General features: G+C 40.5%; 1 protein-coding gene across 1 annotated transcript in view; it reads left to right on the top strand.

Annotated features, from left to right (window-relative positions):
* The window catches only part of KL (klotho), a 49799-nt gene extending 34958 nt beyond the window's left edge, over positions 1–14841 (top strand). Inside the window, exons 2-5 of the mRNA XM_056107941.1 lie at positions 4491–5001; positions 6316–6584; positions 12865–13966; positions 14504–14841. Coding sequence (XP_055963916.1) covers positions 4491–5001; positions 6316–6584; positions 12865–13966; positions 14504–14841 — 2220 coding nt within the window. The remainder of the gene's footprint in view (positions 1–4490; positions 5002–6315; positions 6585–12864; positions 13967–14503) is intronic.
* Positions 14842–16258: the final 1417 nt, after the last annotated feature.

The following is a 16258-nucleotide window of genomic DNA, read 5'->3' as shown; positions in this document are numbered from 1 at the left end:
AGAAAAGGTTTGATTCCAAGGCCAGACAACAAATGCAAATGCAGAGTTACAGCAGGCCCTTGCTCTTGTGACTAAAGTTCCTATGAGTGTCCTTGACCACATAATTTTTATAAGTTTTCAAGTTGACAATGTACAAGTCTATTTGTGGACTTTGCCCTTTCTTCTGGATATATATCTAGGGATGAAATTCTTAGGTAAAAGAAAAAGGCTTGTTTAACTTTATAAAGATCTGACAATTTTTGAAGTGGTGGGTACTATTTACACTTCTGTCCACAACAGATGAAAGTTCCTTCATTTTTCTCATCCACATCAGTTTTTTGTTGTTATTGTTGTTGTTTGTAGGTCACATTCAGTAGTCCTCAGAGCTTATTCCTGACTCTGCACTCAAGGATCACTCCTGATAGGCTCAGGAGATTGTATGTGGTGCCTGAGATCAAACCCTGGTAAGAAGCATGGAAGGCAAGTGCCCTACTGTACTATGTTTCTAACCCACAGTTAGGGAAAAACTTATAGCCCATATTTTAAATTACAAGAAATTTGGTAGATCTGATTGCTCTGGTGGCCTTACTTTGCATTTCCATGATGATGTTGAACAGTCTTTCACATACTTAGGCATCCATGTGGATGCTTCTGGAAAATGTCTGTCCAAATCTTCTGTCATAGTGGGGAGGTAGGTAATTTCTTTATTGTTATTGGTTGATAGGATATTATGTGTTTATTATTATCACTGTCACTGTCACTGTCCTCCCATTGTTCATCAATTTGCTCAAGCGGGCCCAGTAACATTGTGAAACTTGTTACTGTGTTTGGCATATCGAATATGTCATGGGTAGCTTGCCAGGCTTTGCCAAGCGGGCAAGATACTCTCAGTAGCTTGCCGGGCTCTCCGAGAGGGGTGGAGGAATCGAACTCAGGTCGGCTGTGTTGGCCACATGCAAGGCAAACACCCTACCTGCTGTGCTATCGTTCCATTACATATACTTATTATTATAATAATATTATTATGTCCATTATATACATATATCTATTCATATAAGTATTAAATACATAATATTATTATGTCCATTACATACACATATATCTATTCTTCAGTGATTTCTCTTTTCATTTTAACTTTGGATGAGGAAGGTTTAAATCTTCATGAGGTCCCCCTTTATGACTTGTACTTTCTTTGTTTATTTATTTATTTTGACACTGAGTGATAGTGGTTTACAAAAACTTATTTTTTAGGAGTATAGATTCGTACCTCTTCAAATATAGGTTATCACATCACAGCTTTCCGTGTTCTAAAAAATCTTTTCTTGCTCCAAGACCAGGGGATTATTCTCTTATGTTTTGTTCTATAGCATTAAACAATTGTATTTTATCTGTTAGGAATGGTAAAGGGGGGCACTTGCTAGAGAAGATGTTGTGCATGAGGTGACCATTGAGAAACTCTGTCCCGTAACAGATACACTGTGTGTGTGTGTGGGGGGGGGGGTTGGAATGGGATAAATGGTTAGCCAAAGGATAGCAAAGATTCTATATTAGGATTCTCCAGAGGAACTGAATGAATAAGATCTATATATAGATAAAGAGATTTATTATGAGGAGTTGTCACATATGGTTATGAAAGCTGAGAAATCTCACAATCTGCCATCTGCAACCTGGAGTTCTAGAAAAGCAAGTAATGTTATTTCCTGTTTAAACTGAAATTCCTGAAAACCAGGGCAGGGCTCAGTCTAAGTCTGATGAGGCCTGAGAGCCAGAAGAACCAAGGTATAAAGGTAGGAGAGGATGCGCATCCCAGCTCCACTGATGAGAAAACCCACCCTTGTTTTGCCTTTCTGTTCTTTCCAGGTTCTCAAGGGATTTTTGTTTGTTTGTTTGGGGGCCAAACCCACTGATGCTCAGTGATTATTCCTGGCTTTAAAGTCCAGGACAATTGCTGGAGGGGCTCAAGGGACCACAGTTGGTGCGGGGACTTGAACCTGGGTAGACTACATGCAAGGCAAGTGCCTTACCCATTGTACTATTCCTCTGGGCCTAAGACCCTGAGATGAATTTTATGATATTCACCCCCCACTGGTGAGCATGATTTTTTTATCTTGGTCTACCAATTCAAATGCCGATTTTGTTCATAAACACCTGACCATAGACACAGCCAGAAATAATGTTTCCATGATTTTGTTTGATATTTATTAAGTGGAGCAAGGGATTCTAGATGAGGGCAATAGTTCCATAATAGACAAGAGAAATCGATATTGCTAAGTTTATTCTAGGTTCTGAAGGGAGAACACAGCCCACAGCCTGCTTGAGAGGCCACACCAGCAGTCGAGGCAGAGAATGCAATGAGAAAGAGTGAGATAAAATAAGGCACAAGGCCTAGAGACTTTTGTGCATTTGGATTTACAGACTAAGGCTGAATTGGCCAATTCAAGCCCAAGAATCATCATTCTATAAGCCTCAGGGGGTTTTGTCCGAGGGAAAGAATGAGTCATACAGGTGCTATGCAGCAGAGAAGCTCAGACACTGATCATAAGACTGTTGGGGGAAATCATACAGGAACTTTAGTTTGCTTTTGACTTGTGGGCTGTTATCTAAGGCATGTGTCAGTTTTAGCGTCTTGCAAGTTTTCAAAGTAAAATGTACATCAAGGTAACAATGCCATAGAGTAAGTTTACTAAACATTTAACAAACTGTTTACCAGCTCTCTGGGCATCACCAAGTCATGTTGACACATACAATTGATCATCACTTTCCGAGGCTGCAAATTTATACATCTCTAAAATAACCAACATGATAGACACTTTCAGTTGCATTATGTCATTTAATCATCACAATGTTTCTAAAGGGGAATAGATACTATTCTCATTTGCACAGAAAAGAAACTGGGGTTCACACTTGGGATCCAAACCAAGTTTCTTCTGATCCAGACTCCAGGTTTGTCTACATCAAAGCTCTCTATTGAACTGAAATCCTTCACTGGTGATGTTTTCATACTTGCGGTGCTATTCCTTTGCAGGGTTCATCCTTTAGTGAAAGAAAAAATAATCATTAATGGCGGCCTTACTGCATGCATACTCTGTGCTAGGTCCTTCATATGAATTATCTTATTTAATACTCATAATAACCCTGTAAGAGACATAAATCTTAGTCTTACTTGCCCCATTACAGTCACATAGATAAAGGTACACAAGAGATGGAGAAAGAATTTTCTCTCTGTTCATTTGGGTATGGCAATTCTATTATATGATGCTTACTTCAGCCTCTGAAAAGCAGACCATATGAGGAAGTCCTTGAGTTGTCTCACTCCTTCCTGAGCTCACACTTTCCCTATCCCAATGTTTTTTCTATAGAGGTATGTTTTCTAAGGCTTAGGACAACACTATGCATAGGCTGCAAATTGGGCAAATTAGCAAAGTCCCCTGGATATATGATATCTTAAGAGACTCCAGAATACCCTAGACTACTCTTTTTCATTTTTGGTTATCTATTAAATGATAAGATTAGATTTCTTCATCTCAACATTTGGGTGGTAGATATTAGGAAGATAGAAAAGGGTGGGAATCAATATGGGGAAATGACACTATTCTCTGCAGTAGAATTTTATTCTGTACTTGTCTCGTCTATGTGAAGCCTCGGTTCATTCCAATACTGCAGCACCTCCGGACGACTGCTGGGAATCACCCCTGAGCACCACTGGTTGCCCCCCAACCCGTGCTCCTGTGGGAAAAAAAGAAAAAGGAAATTAATAAAATCACAGAAGTCAGTACAGGTGTATAGAATTAGTTTTATGGAAGTAGTCCCTATTACATTGCTGTAGCTGACTGCCAGTTGAGTACTACTAACTGTGGACATTGGATCTACATTTGGAATCCTTGATGCTATGTTTAGGTGTTTTTGGATTTTGGCTAGTATCCTGTGTCCTGGGCTTGGAGAGAGTCAACACTGTCCCAGGGCTTTAGAGAGTAGGCCAAAATGAGGCAGATAGTGAAGTGGGTTTATTGTGCTGATTCTTTCTGGGAAAAACAAAGATTGTGAGAACATGTGTTAGAATTTTTGCCATAAGAGATGAATACAAAATATTAACTTGACTTCAGCAATTTGAATTTATTTGAAAACTATCCATTACAATTTAAAAAATGTATCCCATGAAAAAGTAGATAATCAAAAGTATGTGAGTAGTAAGTTATTTAAACAAATTCTTATTTCATTAAAAGTTTCGCATATAAGCAATGACTATGCTCTCAACACAAGAAATTCATATTTTGCACTGATTGCTGAAAAATTGTGGAAGCAATTTCAGTCCTAGTAGCAGCCGACTGTGGTTGAGATCTGACCTATCTCTGAAATAATTTATTGGTTCCAGGTGATTTTTACAGTGTGGGCTTAGTTATTTGGTTAGACTTGATGAGAAACAGATACAACTGGATTTGGAGAGTCAAATGTGCATCATATTTTGTTTCACAATCAGAGATAAACCCACCATGATTTTTTTCTCATTCTAGGCTCACGCCAAAGTCTGGCATCTGTACAATACTTCATTCCGTCCAACGCAGGGAGGGCAGGTGTCTATTGCCCTCAGCTCCCACTGGATCAATCCTCGAAGAATGACTGACCACAACATCAAAGAATGTCAAAAATCTCTTGACTTTGTACTAGGCTGGTTTGCCAAACCCATATTTATCGATGGTGATTATCCTGAAAGCATGAAAAATAATCTTTCATCTCTTCTGCCTGATTTTACTGACGCTGAGAAAAACTTCATCAAGGGAACAGCGGACTTTTTTGCTCTTTCGTTTGGACCCACCTTGAGTTTTCAGCTATTGGATCCTTTTATGAAGTTTCGCCAATTAGAATCTCCCAACCTGAGGCAACTCCTTTCCTGGATTGACCTGGAATATAACCACCCTCAAATATTTATTGTGGAGAATGGATGGTTTGTTTCAGGGACCACCAAAAGAGATGATGCCAAATATATGTATTACCTCAAAAAGTTCATAATGGAAACCTTAAAAGGTAGGATTGCAGATGAAATTCTAATTTCCTGCCAAAACCCGATGGAAAAACAATCTTTAAGATCATATGAAACAACTATGAGAATTTATACTTATTAATCCTAAAGTAGAAATTCATTTTGGCAGCAGTGGAATGTATTTGAAGCCTTCAGGGATTTGAATTAATTTCAAAAACTCGTTTTGAAAATGAGAAACTGGGTTATATTTATAATTACTTGACTTTCAGAGTGATGACTCTGGGTTTTCAGATTATAGGAAGGATTAAAGAAATTCCAGGACATCTAGCTCTCGATGCTTATTTCTAGGTTCTAATTATTTATTATGAATTAGATACTTTTAGGAGCTGGGGAGACAGTGCAGGAGTTGGGCATGTACTTGGCATGTATTAGATCCCAGTTCAATATCCACACCACATGCACCCCACTGCAGCATTGCGTGTTGTAGCCTTTAAGTTACCCAGTACCATGGAGGGTGACTCTGGTGCTCCCTGGTACTGCAGTGCTCTAGGGGTACCTAATTCTCTGGCCCTCACATAGAATCACTAGGCTGATTAGCTGAGAATCACAAGGAATATCACTTGAAACTCCTTACCCTCCCCTAACCACCTACAAATCCACTTTGGTGGGTCTCACCTAGCTATGTTCATGGCTGCTCCTGAGTCAGTGCTCAGGGACCATATGTTCTGCCAGGAATCAAACCAGGATAGGCCATATGCAAAGTAAACATTTTACCCACCGTACTGTCTTCAACCCCCAAACCCACATATTTTAAAGTAAAAGGAATATTAACATTTTATAGTAAAAATAGTAAGTAGTCTATACTTTTAAAGATTTATTCATTATATCAGGCAAAATGCTAGGTGCTTTTTTTTAAGCATAGAAAGCACAATAAGGGGCCGAAGAGATAGCAGAGCAGGTGGGTGCCCACTCATAACTCATCTCTGGCATCTCTTATGGTTCCTTGAGCACTGCCAGGAATGATTCCTGAGTGCAGAAATAGGTTTAACCCTTAAGCATCACTCGGTGTAACCCCCCAAATTTAAAAAAATAAAAAGAAACTAAACAAGAGATCTGCCCAGTTCTGAAGATCACCCACTGGAAAGAAGAGAAATCCACGTAAAGGCCTGTTGAAGTACATATTCACTGTAAAGTCATTTATTTGTAGGGTTTTGTCAGTGAGAAAGATCATTGATTTACCAAAATAAAAGTCTTGCACTTAATTTATTTCATTGAGGTGTAAACCCTTCAAATACCCCTGAATCAGTTCAAGTACCAGTAAAGGTCATGTTGCTCTTGTGCTCTTTTTCCCTTTGCAGCAATCAGAGTGGATGGGGTCGATGTGATTGGGTACACAGCATGGTCCCTCATGGATGGCTTCGAGTGGCACAGAGGCTATAGCATCAGACGTGGACTCTTCTATGTCGACTTTCTGAGCGAGGATAAAAAATTGTTGCCGAAGTCTTCGGCCTTATTCTACCAAAAGCTGATAGAGAAGAACGGCTTCCCTCCTTTACCTGAAAACCAACCCTTAGAAGGGACATTTTCCTGTGACTTTGCTTGGGGAATTGTTGACAACTACATTCAAGTAAGTCAGCTGACAAAACCAATCAGCAGTCTCACCAGGCCTTAATGCTAGTAAGTGGTGCTTCCTTACTAGGCTGGCTGCCTTGGACATGGCCCATTCTTCAGGCCAAACTTGGTTCCATATTGAACTTAAGGACACAGATGGAACACTACTCCGTCCTTTCCCCAAATCCTTCTAGCTGTATCTCACATTCTAAATCAGTCCCAAAGGGGAACAACTACCAGATCTATGAATATTTAAGATATGACAAGGTAATATAAAGACAAAATATTCTCTTTTAATACAGTGGTATTCCATCCTCTTTTTAAGCAGTTGAATTCTTCCATACATGAGATATAACACAGTCCTCCAAACGATCTGAGATCCCAGGGGAGCCACTAAAATTGACACAGACCCATTAAGCAGAGCCCTCCCAAGGCATAATTAGGTTCACCAAGTTGCAGAGATGCCTAGAAAATAAAAGCCCGTGAGTCACAGATTGGAATGCCATTCTAGCAACAGTCATCAAAATGATATGGAGGTTCTTCGAAATGATATTGTTGGGTATATATGAGCCACATTATTTTTCTCAACTTTTAAGGAAATTTTATTTTCTGGAGTTTGACTAAATATAGTCAAACATATATAGTCAAAATATAGTAGACATTGATTAATTGCCTGCTGAAATCTCATGCTAGTTGCTGAGGTCATTGAGTTGAGATGAGCACGGTGGAAAGAGACAGCTATAATTCTAGCATCATTTTTTTGTTTGTTGAGAAAACCACAGCCAACATCACTGGGGCTGGAGCTACTCCGACTTGTAGTGGGGAGTGGGGTAATGAGATGCGGGAGGGTCAGATCAGGCCTGGACATGAAAGACATGTGCTCTATACACACTTGCGCCCCTAAAGGAGTCTATTGAGGTTAAAGAATGGATACAGAAATCACGTAACTGAGTGAGCAGAGCATGGTGAGATATGAGTAGGGGTTGCTGAGGTAATGAATAAAGTCTGAGTGTGCAAATCGTGAGCAAGAAAAATTCAGGGTCCATCAATAAGAGATGGAATTCAGCATGTTGGATGCTTCAGATCAGTTCAGGGACTGTATGGTAGGGGCAAGATAGTTCCCTCTGCCATTCTGAATTCTTAGCTGAGACCCCTTTAAAAGAAAATATTAACAATGATAACAACCAAAAAAGTTTTCCTCATAATGTATGTCTCATATACAGTGGGAACTTGCCCATGAAATAAAGAGTAATTTCTCAAGGGGTCTTAGAGTTCAGGCCTAGATACCAGTTTAACAGGGAAAGGGAGAGGGTAGTCCTTATGGGAAAAAGTCTCTTAGGGGACAGTAAATAATTTTGGTGAAGATGAAGTAGAAATGGGAGATTAACAGAGTTTGTGCCAACTGTTGTGCTGTTGATTTCTAGTCTAAGCTCTGGCAACAATAGTCAGCCGTTCCTGGGTGATAGAATTCTCAGGAAGGGCCTTGGGACAGGTGAGGACTCATTTGGAACTTGTGCATTTAGGTGATTTCCTGCAGTTTAAGAAAGCCATTCCCTCCATTTTCTGTTGTTAAAGTGCCTAGGGCTTAAAATAATCAATATGCCCCAAACAGTACACTTTGATGTGGTGTTTCTTGAACTCCTACAAATCATTCTTTGGAGTGGCATTTTCTGTTACTCTTCAGCTAAAAGGAAGTATTAGGTAGAATCTGTGCCTCTGAGGAAAAGATAGAGCTGAAACCAGTTTCTGTTTCTTGTAAACATCAAATTGAAATTCCTTATAAAAAATGAATGAATGCTATCACCAATACATTCCCCTCTTCACCCCCCCACCTTTTTTATGATTTTTATTATTCTTGTCCTTTACAGCCTATCCAATTATTTGTGTTTTTTGTGGTGGAGTGTGGGGTGTTGTTTGCTTTTTTTCCCCTTTTAATCCAGCTAGTTTTTGAGGCAACCTCTGACTTGGATCCCTTTCTGCCTTTTAAAAAGTGGTTAAATTTTGTTGGTGTTGAGATGCAATAACTATACAGTAAGTGTTAATAATACCATGTTACCTAAACTATAATGATAATAAGGATGGCCTAGGGGGCTGGACAAATATGGGAATTTTGCTTTGGTTAACACATCATTTTAACATACTATGCTAAATATATTAATATTTCAGTCCCCAGTACTGCATGACTCTTTGAGCACTGCTGGGATTGATCTCCGAGCACTGAACTGGGAGTAGCCTATGAGTACTTTTGTTTTAAATTTTTTAAACAAAATTTTCAACAATGTAAAAGGCAGTTCTAGAACACTGCTTCTCTTTGGAATTTTCCTGCCTCTTCAATCTTTCTTTCTTCCTTAATCCACTGCTATCTGGAACCAACTACAAATCCTAACCTGTCTTCTGCAAGTGGAATGGATCTACAGTGGGGTTCAAGCAATAAGATACCAAGAGGCAGAAATGGGGGTGCACTAGTGAGGGAGGAGGGAAGCATTTGAGAAAAAAAAACCTTCTCTGAAGTTTCTTCTTCTGTCTCCCCTTCTTGGGCTGGGAGAGGAGGGTCCTGGGCCTTCTTTTCTGTCTTGGCCTCTCTCACCCCTGCTTCTTTCTAGGTCCCGTTCCCTCATCTCTCCTGGGGGTCTGGGTGGATTCTGAGATCCCAGGAGATACAAGATTACCCACTCCTGCTCCAATCACCACCCAAGGACAGTGTTTGCCTTGAGGACTACTAAGCAGTGAAAAGTTTTGGGGTTTTCATGTGTATGAGAGCTTTTTGGGTCACACCCGGCATTGCACAGGGGTTACTTCTGGCCCAGGCACTCAAGAATTATTCACGGCAGTGCAAACACCTTACCCGCTGTGCTATCACTCCAGCCCCAAGCAGTGAAAAGTTTTAAGAGGACAACCTACCCCCTCAACGGGAGAGAGACACCTGGTCAGATGCCACTCGGTGAATTTCTGAGAGTTTCTGTATCTGACTCTCTTTTCTAGCTCATCAGGGCAAGAGTCCTTCGTCCTCCACCTCACACAGCTCTGCAGCCCTCTACCCACAGAACCCACCAGACACAAACCGAAGTCAATCAAACTCTTGGTGAAGTTACTTCTGCGCAAGCTCTAGAGCAGGGAAAGGATACACTTGTTCTTTTCTGCTTTCTCTTTTCACTGTGAGCTCTGTGTTTTGTTGTCAATGTTCTTCCCAATCTAATTTCCTACTGGCAAAGAGAAAAATAAGTCTTTCATTAAGTCACTTTTGAGAAGTTCGTGTGTGTGTGTGTGTGTGTGTGTGTGTGTGTGTGTGTGTGTGCTTTTTATATTTGTTTCGGGGGCCACATGTAATGATGCTTAGGGGTTACTTCTGGCTCTACAATTCAGGGATCACTCCTGCCATATGGAATGTACAGGATCTAACCAGGGTCAGCCATGTGCAAGTAAAGCGCCCTACCCTCTGTACTATCTAGACACCCCCCCACAAAAAGTCATAAAATAAAATGTTGAAAATTAAAGTGTTTCACCAAAGCATTTCTAAACTGAGGTTTGCTCCACAAAGTGGTGGCCCAAAAGTATAATTGTTATCTTTTTATCAACTTTAGAATCTAAGAAATAATTCACTTTGATGCTAGAAACAATAGAGGATTTGGAAATAAGGAACTACATTGTCATTCACTCCTAGTGGGATTTTTTTCTCTCGACAAAATCTCTATACTTTTTCCGATTTATTTTTCTGCAATGACCAGGATAATAGTAGCCCTCAATCTTCAGGCATATATATCTCTAAAATGAAAATAGGTATTTAGGAAGAGTGGGCAAATTGCAAAACCAGAAGCATAAAATCCTGCTGCCATTATGAGCCCCTGAGGTAACAAAAACTAAGGCCCACTATTTTCACCTCAAAACTAACCCCCTCAGGATAGTTTTCCTCATTTGACCCTCTATATAAGAGCAGGGGTCAGACAAAGTCCAGTTTTGAATGACTAGCAGAGGTTGTGTTGCATTTTATGGGCCTGTTGCAAATGAACTGTTGTTTCTCCAGAGAGGTCAGTGCTGTTTATAAAGGAAAGTAATAAAAACCAGCATGTCAGAGAGAAATGGCTTTTTCTTGAGAATTGTCCCTTGTAGATCACCCACTCATGCATTTCCCCATAAGACTGTGGGAATGCTGTCACAAGTATTTTTCCACTGTGATGCTTCCACCAATCATGTTTCCTCAGCTTTGCAAGATAAAATATTTGCATCCTCTTTTGAAGTGCAAGAATTTATAGCTTGAGGGAATTCTCTTGAATTATTTTTATGGAGTTCTGTGTGGACTAAATTTGTAACTTTTCTACTATAATTGTTCTGAACAACAGCTTTCACTCTGTCCATTTGAAAATAAATATAAGCCTAGGGCATAACTTGGGGGAATAATAGTTTTTTTAAATATAGGACGTTAGGCCTGGTGTTGCTCTATGGTAAAGTGCTGGTCTTAAAAGTGCTGGTCTTATCCTGGATTCAGTTTGACCCCCAGAATGCCTACTCTCCTTCCCCCGTCCCTGCCCAAAAGGTGCTTTAGGGAAAATGTGGTAAAACAATGCTCTATGCAAACACCATTAATTTGTCAACTTATTTCTCAATGAAACAGAAATAACAAGGGACAGGAGATAGTGCAGTGGTCAGGGCACATGCTAGGCAATAATCTAATCTGGATTTGATCCTCAGAATCCCATAGTCTCCAACCAGTACATCATCACGTATAAAGCCACGGAGGTCTCTGGCCACATCCTCGGGCTCTACTATTGAATCGCATCCCCGTTGGTGGAGTTTCACTGGGCTTGACTCCCCAAGCTCCTCTGCACTCTACCTGAGCAACCTTGGGAGAAAAATATAACAAAGTTGAAATTTAACTGATTGATTGATTGATCGATTGGTTTTGGGGCCACATCCTGCAATGCTTAGTCTCTGTATTCAGGAATTACTCCCGATGGTGCTCAGGAGACCATATGAGATGTCAGGGATCAATTCTGGATTGGCTACCTGTAAAGCAAGCGCCTTACCTACTGTACTATCTCTCCACTCCCCAAAGTTGAAAATTTTAGAAGGAATGAGAATAGTGTAGTTAGTAATTTAGGAAAGAAACCTTTACCTAATAGACCAATGTTAAAGAGCAATTTTTGCACCTATTTCAACTTGAGTGTCAGTGGTAAGGGGAAAACTTGCCTGCCTGCTGGATAAACAATTTCAAAGTCACTTACAGCTCATGAGAATTGACCTGATATAAATATTCTGCAGGTGTCTGTTTAATGGGGTGTTTTTCAGATATTTGGGTAAAGGGCATGCTTCATTAATATTAAAAATTTGAAATACTATCCGGGAGTGAAAAATTACTTTCAATGCCTTAAAAGCCACTTCTCAGGGCAGTCAAGAAGATAACCCAATGGGCTAGAGTACATGATTTGCTTACAGGAGGGTAGGGTTCAATCCCTGGCATCACATGGTTTCCTGAGCACTGCTGCGGCAACCTTTGAGCACAGAACTGGGATTAATCTCTAAGCACTACCATGTGTGGCCCCTCATCATATGCATAGAATAATAACAATCAACATCTCAGGCTAGAGACAAAACAGTGGGTAAAGCACTTGTCTTGCATATAAACAACCCGGGTTCTATTCCTAGCACTGCATATGGTGGTCCTCTAACACTGCCAGGAGTGATCCCTAAGTACAGAGGCAGTATTGTGTCCTAAGCATAGTGGGGTATGGCCCCAATATCCCCCACAAACAAACAAACAAACAAATAACAAAACCACTTCATGATATCTTAAAATGGTGGAGTAATGCATGCCAATTAATAGATACACAATAGAGTCCTTGCAATTGGCTCACCTAGATTCGATCCCTGGGATCTATGGTTCCCCAAGCACTGCCATGAGTGATCTTTGAATACAGAGCCAGGAGTAATTCCTGACCATTGCTAGGTGTGGCCCAAAAACACACATACAAAATTATACTTTATGTTTCAGACAAGTCCACCCTGGGTGAGAAACATTAATATCTGTCATCTGAAGTGACTCAAAGAGCTCAAGGTTAGAGAGAATTGTGAGTCAAAACAACTGTACTGAGAAGAAAGTGAATTGCTTTCTCGCTCATACAACAACTATGGGTGTAAGAAACTAGTTTAGACCTCAGCTGGGTTTCCATTTTCGCTTGTGGGTGACGTTCCCCCAAAGAAGTGGCCCAGAAAGAGTTGGTCCAGTCAAGACACTGCAGTGAGCTGCTGCTCTTGGCGGACCAGTCAAGTGAAGAGGATCTCTGCTTCCTCTCTCCTCCCAGGTGGACACCACTCTGTCTCAGTTTACCGACCAGAACATCTACCTGTGGGATGTCCACCACAGCAAGAAGCTCATCAAGGTGGACGGGGCTGTGACTAAGAAGAGGAGACCCTACTGTGTTGACTTGGCTGCCATCCGACCGCAGATCTCCCGGCTCCAGAACATGCACGTCACGCACTTCCACTTCTCCCTGGACTGGGCTCTGATCCTGCCGCTGGGGAACCAGTCACAGGTGAACCGCACGGTGCTGCAATACTACCGCTGCGTGGTCAGCGAGCTGGTGCGGGTCAACATCACTCCGGTGGTGACCCTGTGGAGACCTGCCGCCACGCACCACGGCTTGCCCCCGGCCCTGGCCAGGCAAGGGGCCTGGGAAAACCCCCACGCTGCCTTGGCCTTCGCCGAGTACGCCCGGCTGTGCTTCCGAGACCTCGGGCCCCACGTGAAGCTCTGGATCACCATCAGCGAGCCGTCCACGCGGAACATGACCTTCAATGCAGGCCACAACCTCCTGAAGGCGCATGCCTTGGCGTGGCGCTTGTATGACGAGGAGTTCAGGCCCTCCCAGAAAGGGAAGATTTCCATAGCCTTACAGGCCGATTGGATAGAACCCGCCTGCCCTTTCTCTGCAGAGGACCAAGAAGCGGCCGAGAGAGTCCTGGAGTTTGACATTGGCTGGCTCGCAGAACCCATTTTCGGCTCTGGAGATTATCCACGCGTGATGAGGGACTGGCTGAACCAGAGGAACAATTTCCTTCTCCCTTATTTCACTGAAGACGAGAAAAAATTGATCCGGGGTTCTTTTGACTTTGTGGCCTTGAGCCATTATACCACCACCCTGGTAGACTGGGAAAGAGAAGATACAGTGAAATACAACGACTATCTGGAAATGCAAGAGATGACAGACAGTACCTGGCTCAGCTCTCCAGCGCAGGTGGCAGTGGTACCCTGGGGTTTACGCAAAGTCCTGAATTGGCTCAGGTTAAAATATGGGGACCTTCCCATGTACATAATATCCAACGGCATTGATGATGACCTACAAGCTGACCAAGATAAGCTGAGAATCTATTACATGCAGAATTATATAAACGAAGCTCTGAAAGGTAAGGGACGTTTCTTCAACCATAGTCCTTGGAAAATTAAGTTAACTGAGGGCATTTGATAGACACAGTCACACACGTCACCTTGAAATACAAAATAAAGAGACAAATGCGTATTATTTCATGTCACATTGGAAAAAATTCAGACACCTCGGATTCCCCATAGGGATAAAGGAGTTTGATTAAAAGTGGGATGGAGACAATCCTTAGTACTTACTCTGGATTTATATAACTACCGCTATTCTTGTCATCCATCTCAGATGATTCTACAAGTCTTACCTCTGTCACAAACGCAAAGATTTAACCTAAGTGCATTATGGTAGATCTAGATATTTAAATCCAGTTGAGAAATGAAGTCCATTTTTTTGCCTTGATTTGGGGATTTTTGTCTTTGTTGACAGACTGTTTTTCTGATCAAATCTTAGTTTGAAGTTTTACTAAGTAGTATAGAAATATTTCCTGATGCACAAAACTAGGTAAAAGTAAAGGGTTGTGCGTAACACAGTTCAATAACTATTCTCCTGTCCTTTGCTTTTCTAGCCTACATATTGGATGGCATCAACCTTTGTGGCTACTTTGCTTATTCGTTTAATGATCTCACAGCTCCAAAGTTTGGCCTCTATCGTTATGCTGCCAATCAATTTGAGCCCAAACCATCCATGAAACATTACAGGAAAATTATTGACAACAATGGCTTTCCAGGCTCTGAGACTCTGGGAAAATTTTGTCCTGAAGAATTCACTCTGTGTGCCGGATGCAACTTTTTTCATACCCGAAAATCTTTGCTGACTTTCATAGCTTTTGTATTTTTTGCTTTTATTATTTCTCTTTCTCTTATATTTTACTACTCCAAGAAAGGCAGGAGAAGTTACAAATAGACCTGAATATTTTCCTATCCATTTATTTTGGAATAATTATGCACAATACTCCAACTGTTCACTGTTTTCACTTCTCAGTGTTGATTTCATATAACTGACTTCTGGAAAACCTCTTTCTGGCATATGTCTGATTTGGAAATGAGCTTAGGTGATGTGACATGTAGAGTAATGTGAGTAGTGACTGGATTTTTCCTTTCAAGGCCCATATTATAAAGCTGACAGGAGCATCATTTCTGTAACATTCTGTAACAAATAATGGAGAAATGAAAACCATGCCAACGGAACATTTTGATTGAAATTCAATGACAAGATTAGAAATATTTTTATATTTCTTTAATTAAGGTTTAACTTGAAGTAATAATTGCAAGTGTTACAGTGAAACCAAGTAACCATCTCACTGCCGTGATAAATACCTAATGGCTCTGCCACTGCCAAACTAAGTTTCTCTTGGGGAAAGAAGATGGAAGAGTGTGGGGAGAAGATAAAGCACCCTTGGTCAACACGTTCTTTCTTAAGTCTTTTTGCTTATCTGATTAATGATACATTTAGCACAGTAAGTTATAAAACTTCATGTTTTATGTCACCCTCAAGGTCTTCTCTAAATTCTGGGTTCTAGAGAACTCTGTCACTTATCCCTATTTCTAGAGGCCTAAATATAGGACACTCTCTCTCTAAATGTTTGTAGATAAAATGGACTTGAGTTAGGCTCTTCAAGAAGCATAAACTGATGTGAAATGCTTTGTTAGCATGGCTCCAGGAGGAAGAAAGGAGGGGAGTGCTTACTCTAAGCAACATTTTGATTAATTTGATTTTAAACCTTTTATTTTGAAGCAGACCTTAGAATAAAAATGAAGAGAACTTTCTTGAGAAAATAAGAATGAAATAATAATTATTCTAATAAGAGTGACTCATCATTCTGTTCAATAAAATATACTATAATTTCTTAAAAGTCTTAAAGTTTTTAACAGTTTAAAAAGCATCAGGTCTGATAACACTGGAATATTTGTGTTTGTGATTGCTGAAGTCAATTTTAGTTTTTGCTGCTACTTTTGTGGAATTAGCTTTAAACTAGTTCTGCTTTGAACTTGTATGCTGAAACATGCTACTGATTTTTAGAAAGGGCTAATTAGATCTTTTATTGCCCTAAAATAAGTCTTACTCATTTTCCAAACAAGCGAGTCTGTCTAATACTCCAAACTTGCAGATGATCCTAATGTTTGTTTATAGGTAATCCAATATATCAGGCATAACTAAATCTCAGTGACGCAGGGCTATAGCATATAACAAATGTATTATATATCATCTTTAGAGGTGTTATGAATTTTTCCATGAACGATAAACTTTGGATAGTATATTTTTCAATTTGACCTTATTATTAAAACTGGAAACTATGGAATCATAGTTTATTTTATGAATA

The sequence above is a fragment of the Sorex fumeus genome, unplaced genomic scaffold (assembly GCF_029834395.1).
Source record: "Sorex fumeus unplaced genomic scaffold, SorFum_2.1 ptg000183l, whole genome shotgun sequence".
Taxonomy (NCBI): Eukaryota; Metazoa; Chordata; class Mammalia; order Eulipotyphla; family Soricidae; genus Sorex; species Sorex fumeus.
This window is presented reverse-complemented; position numbering and strand designations above follow the sequence as displayed.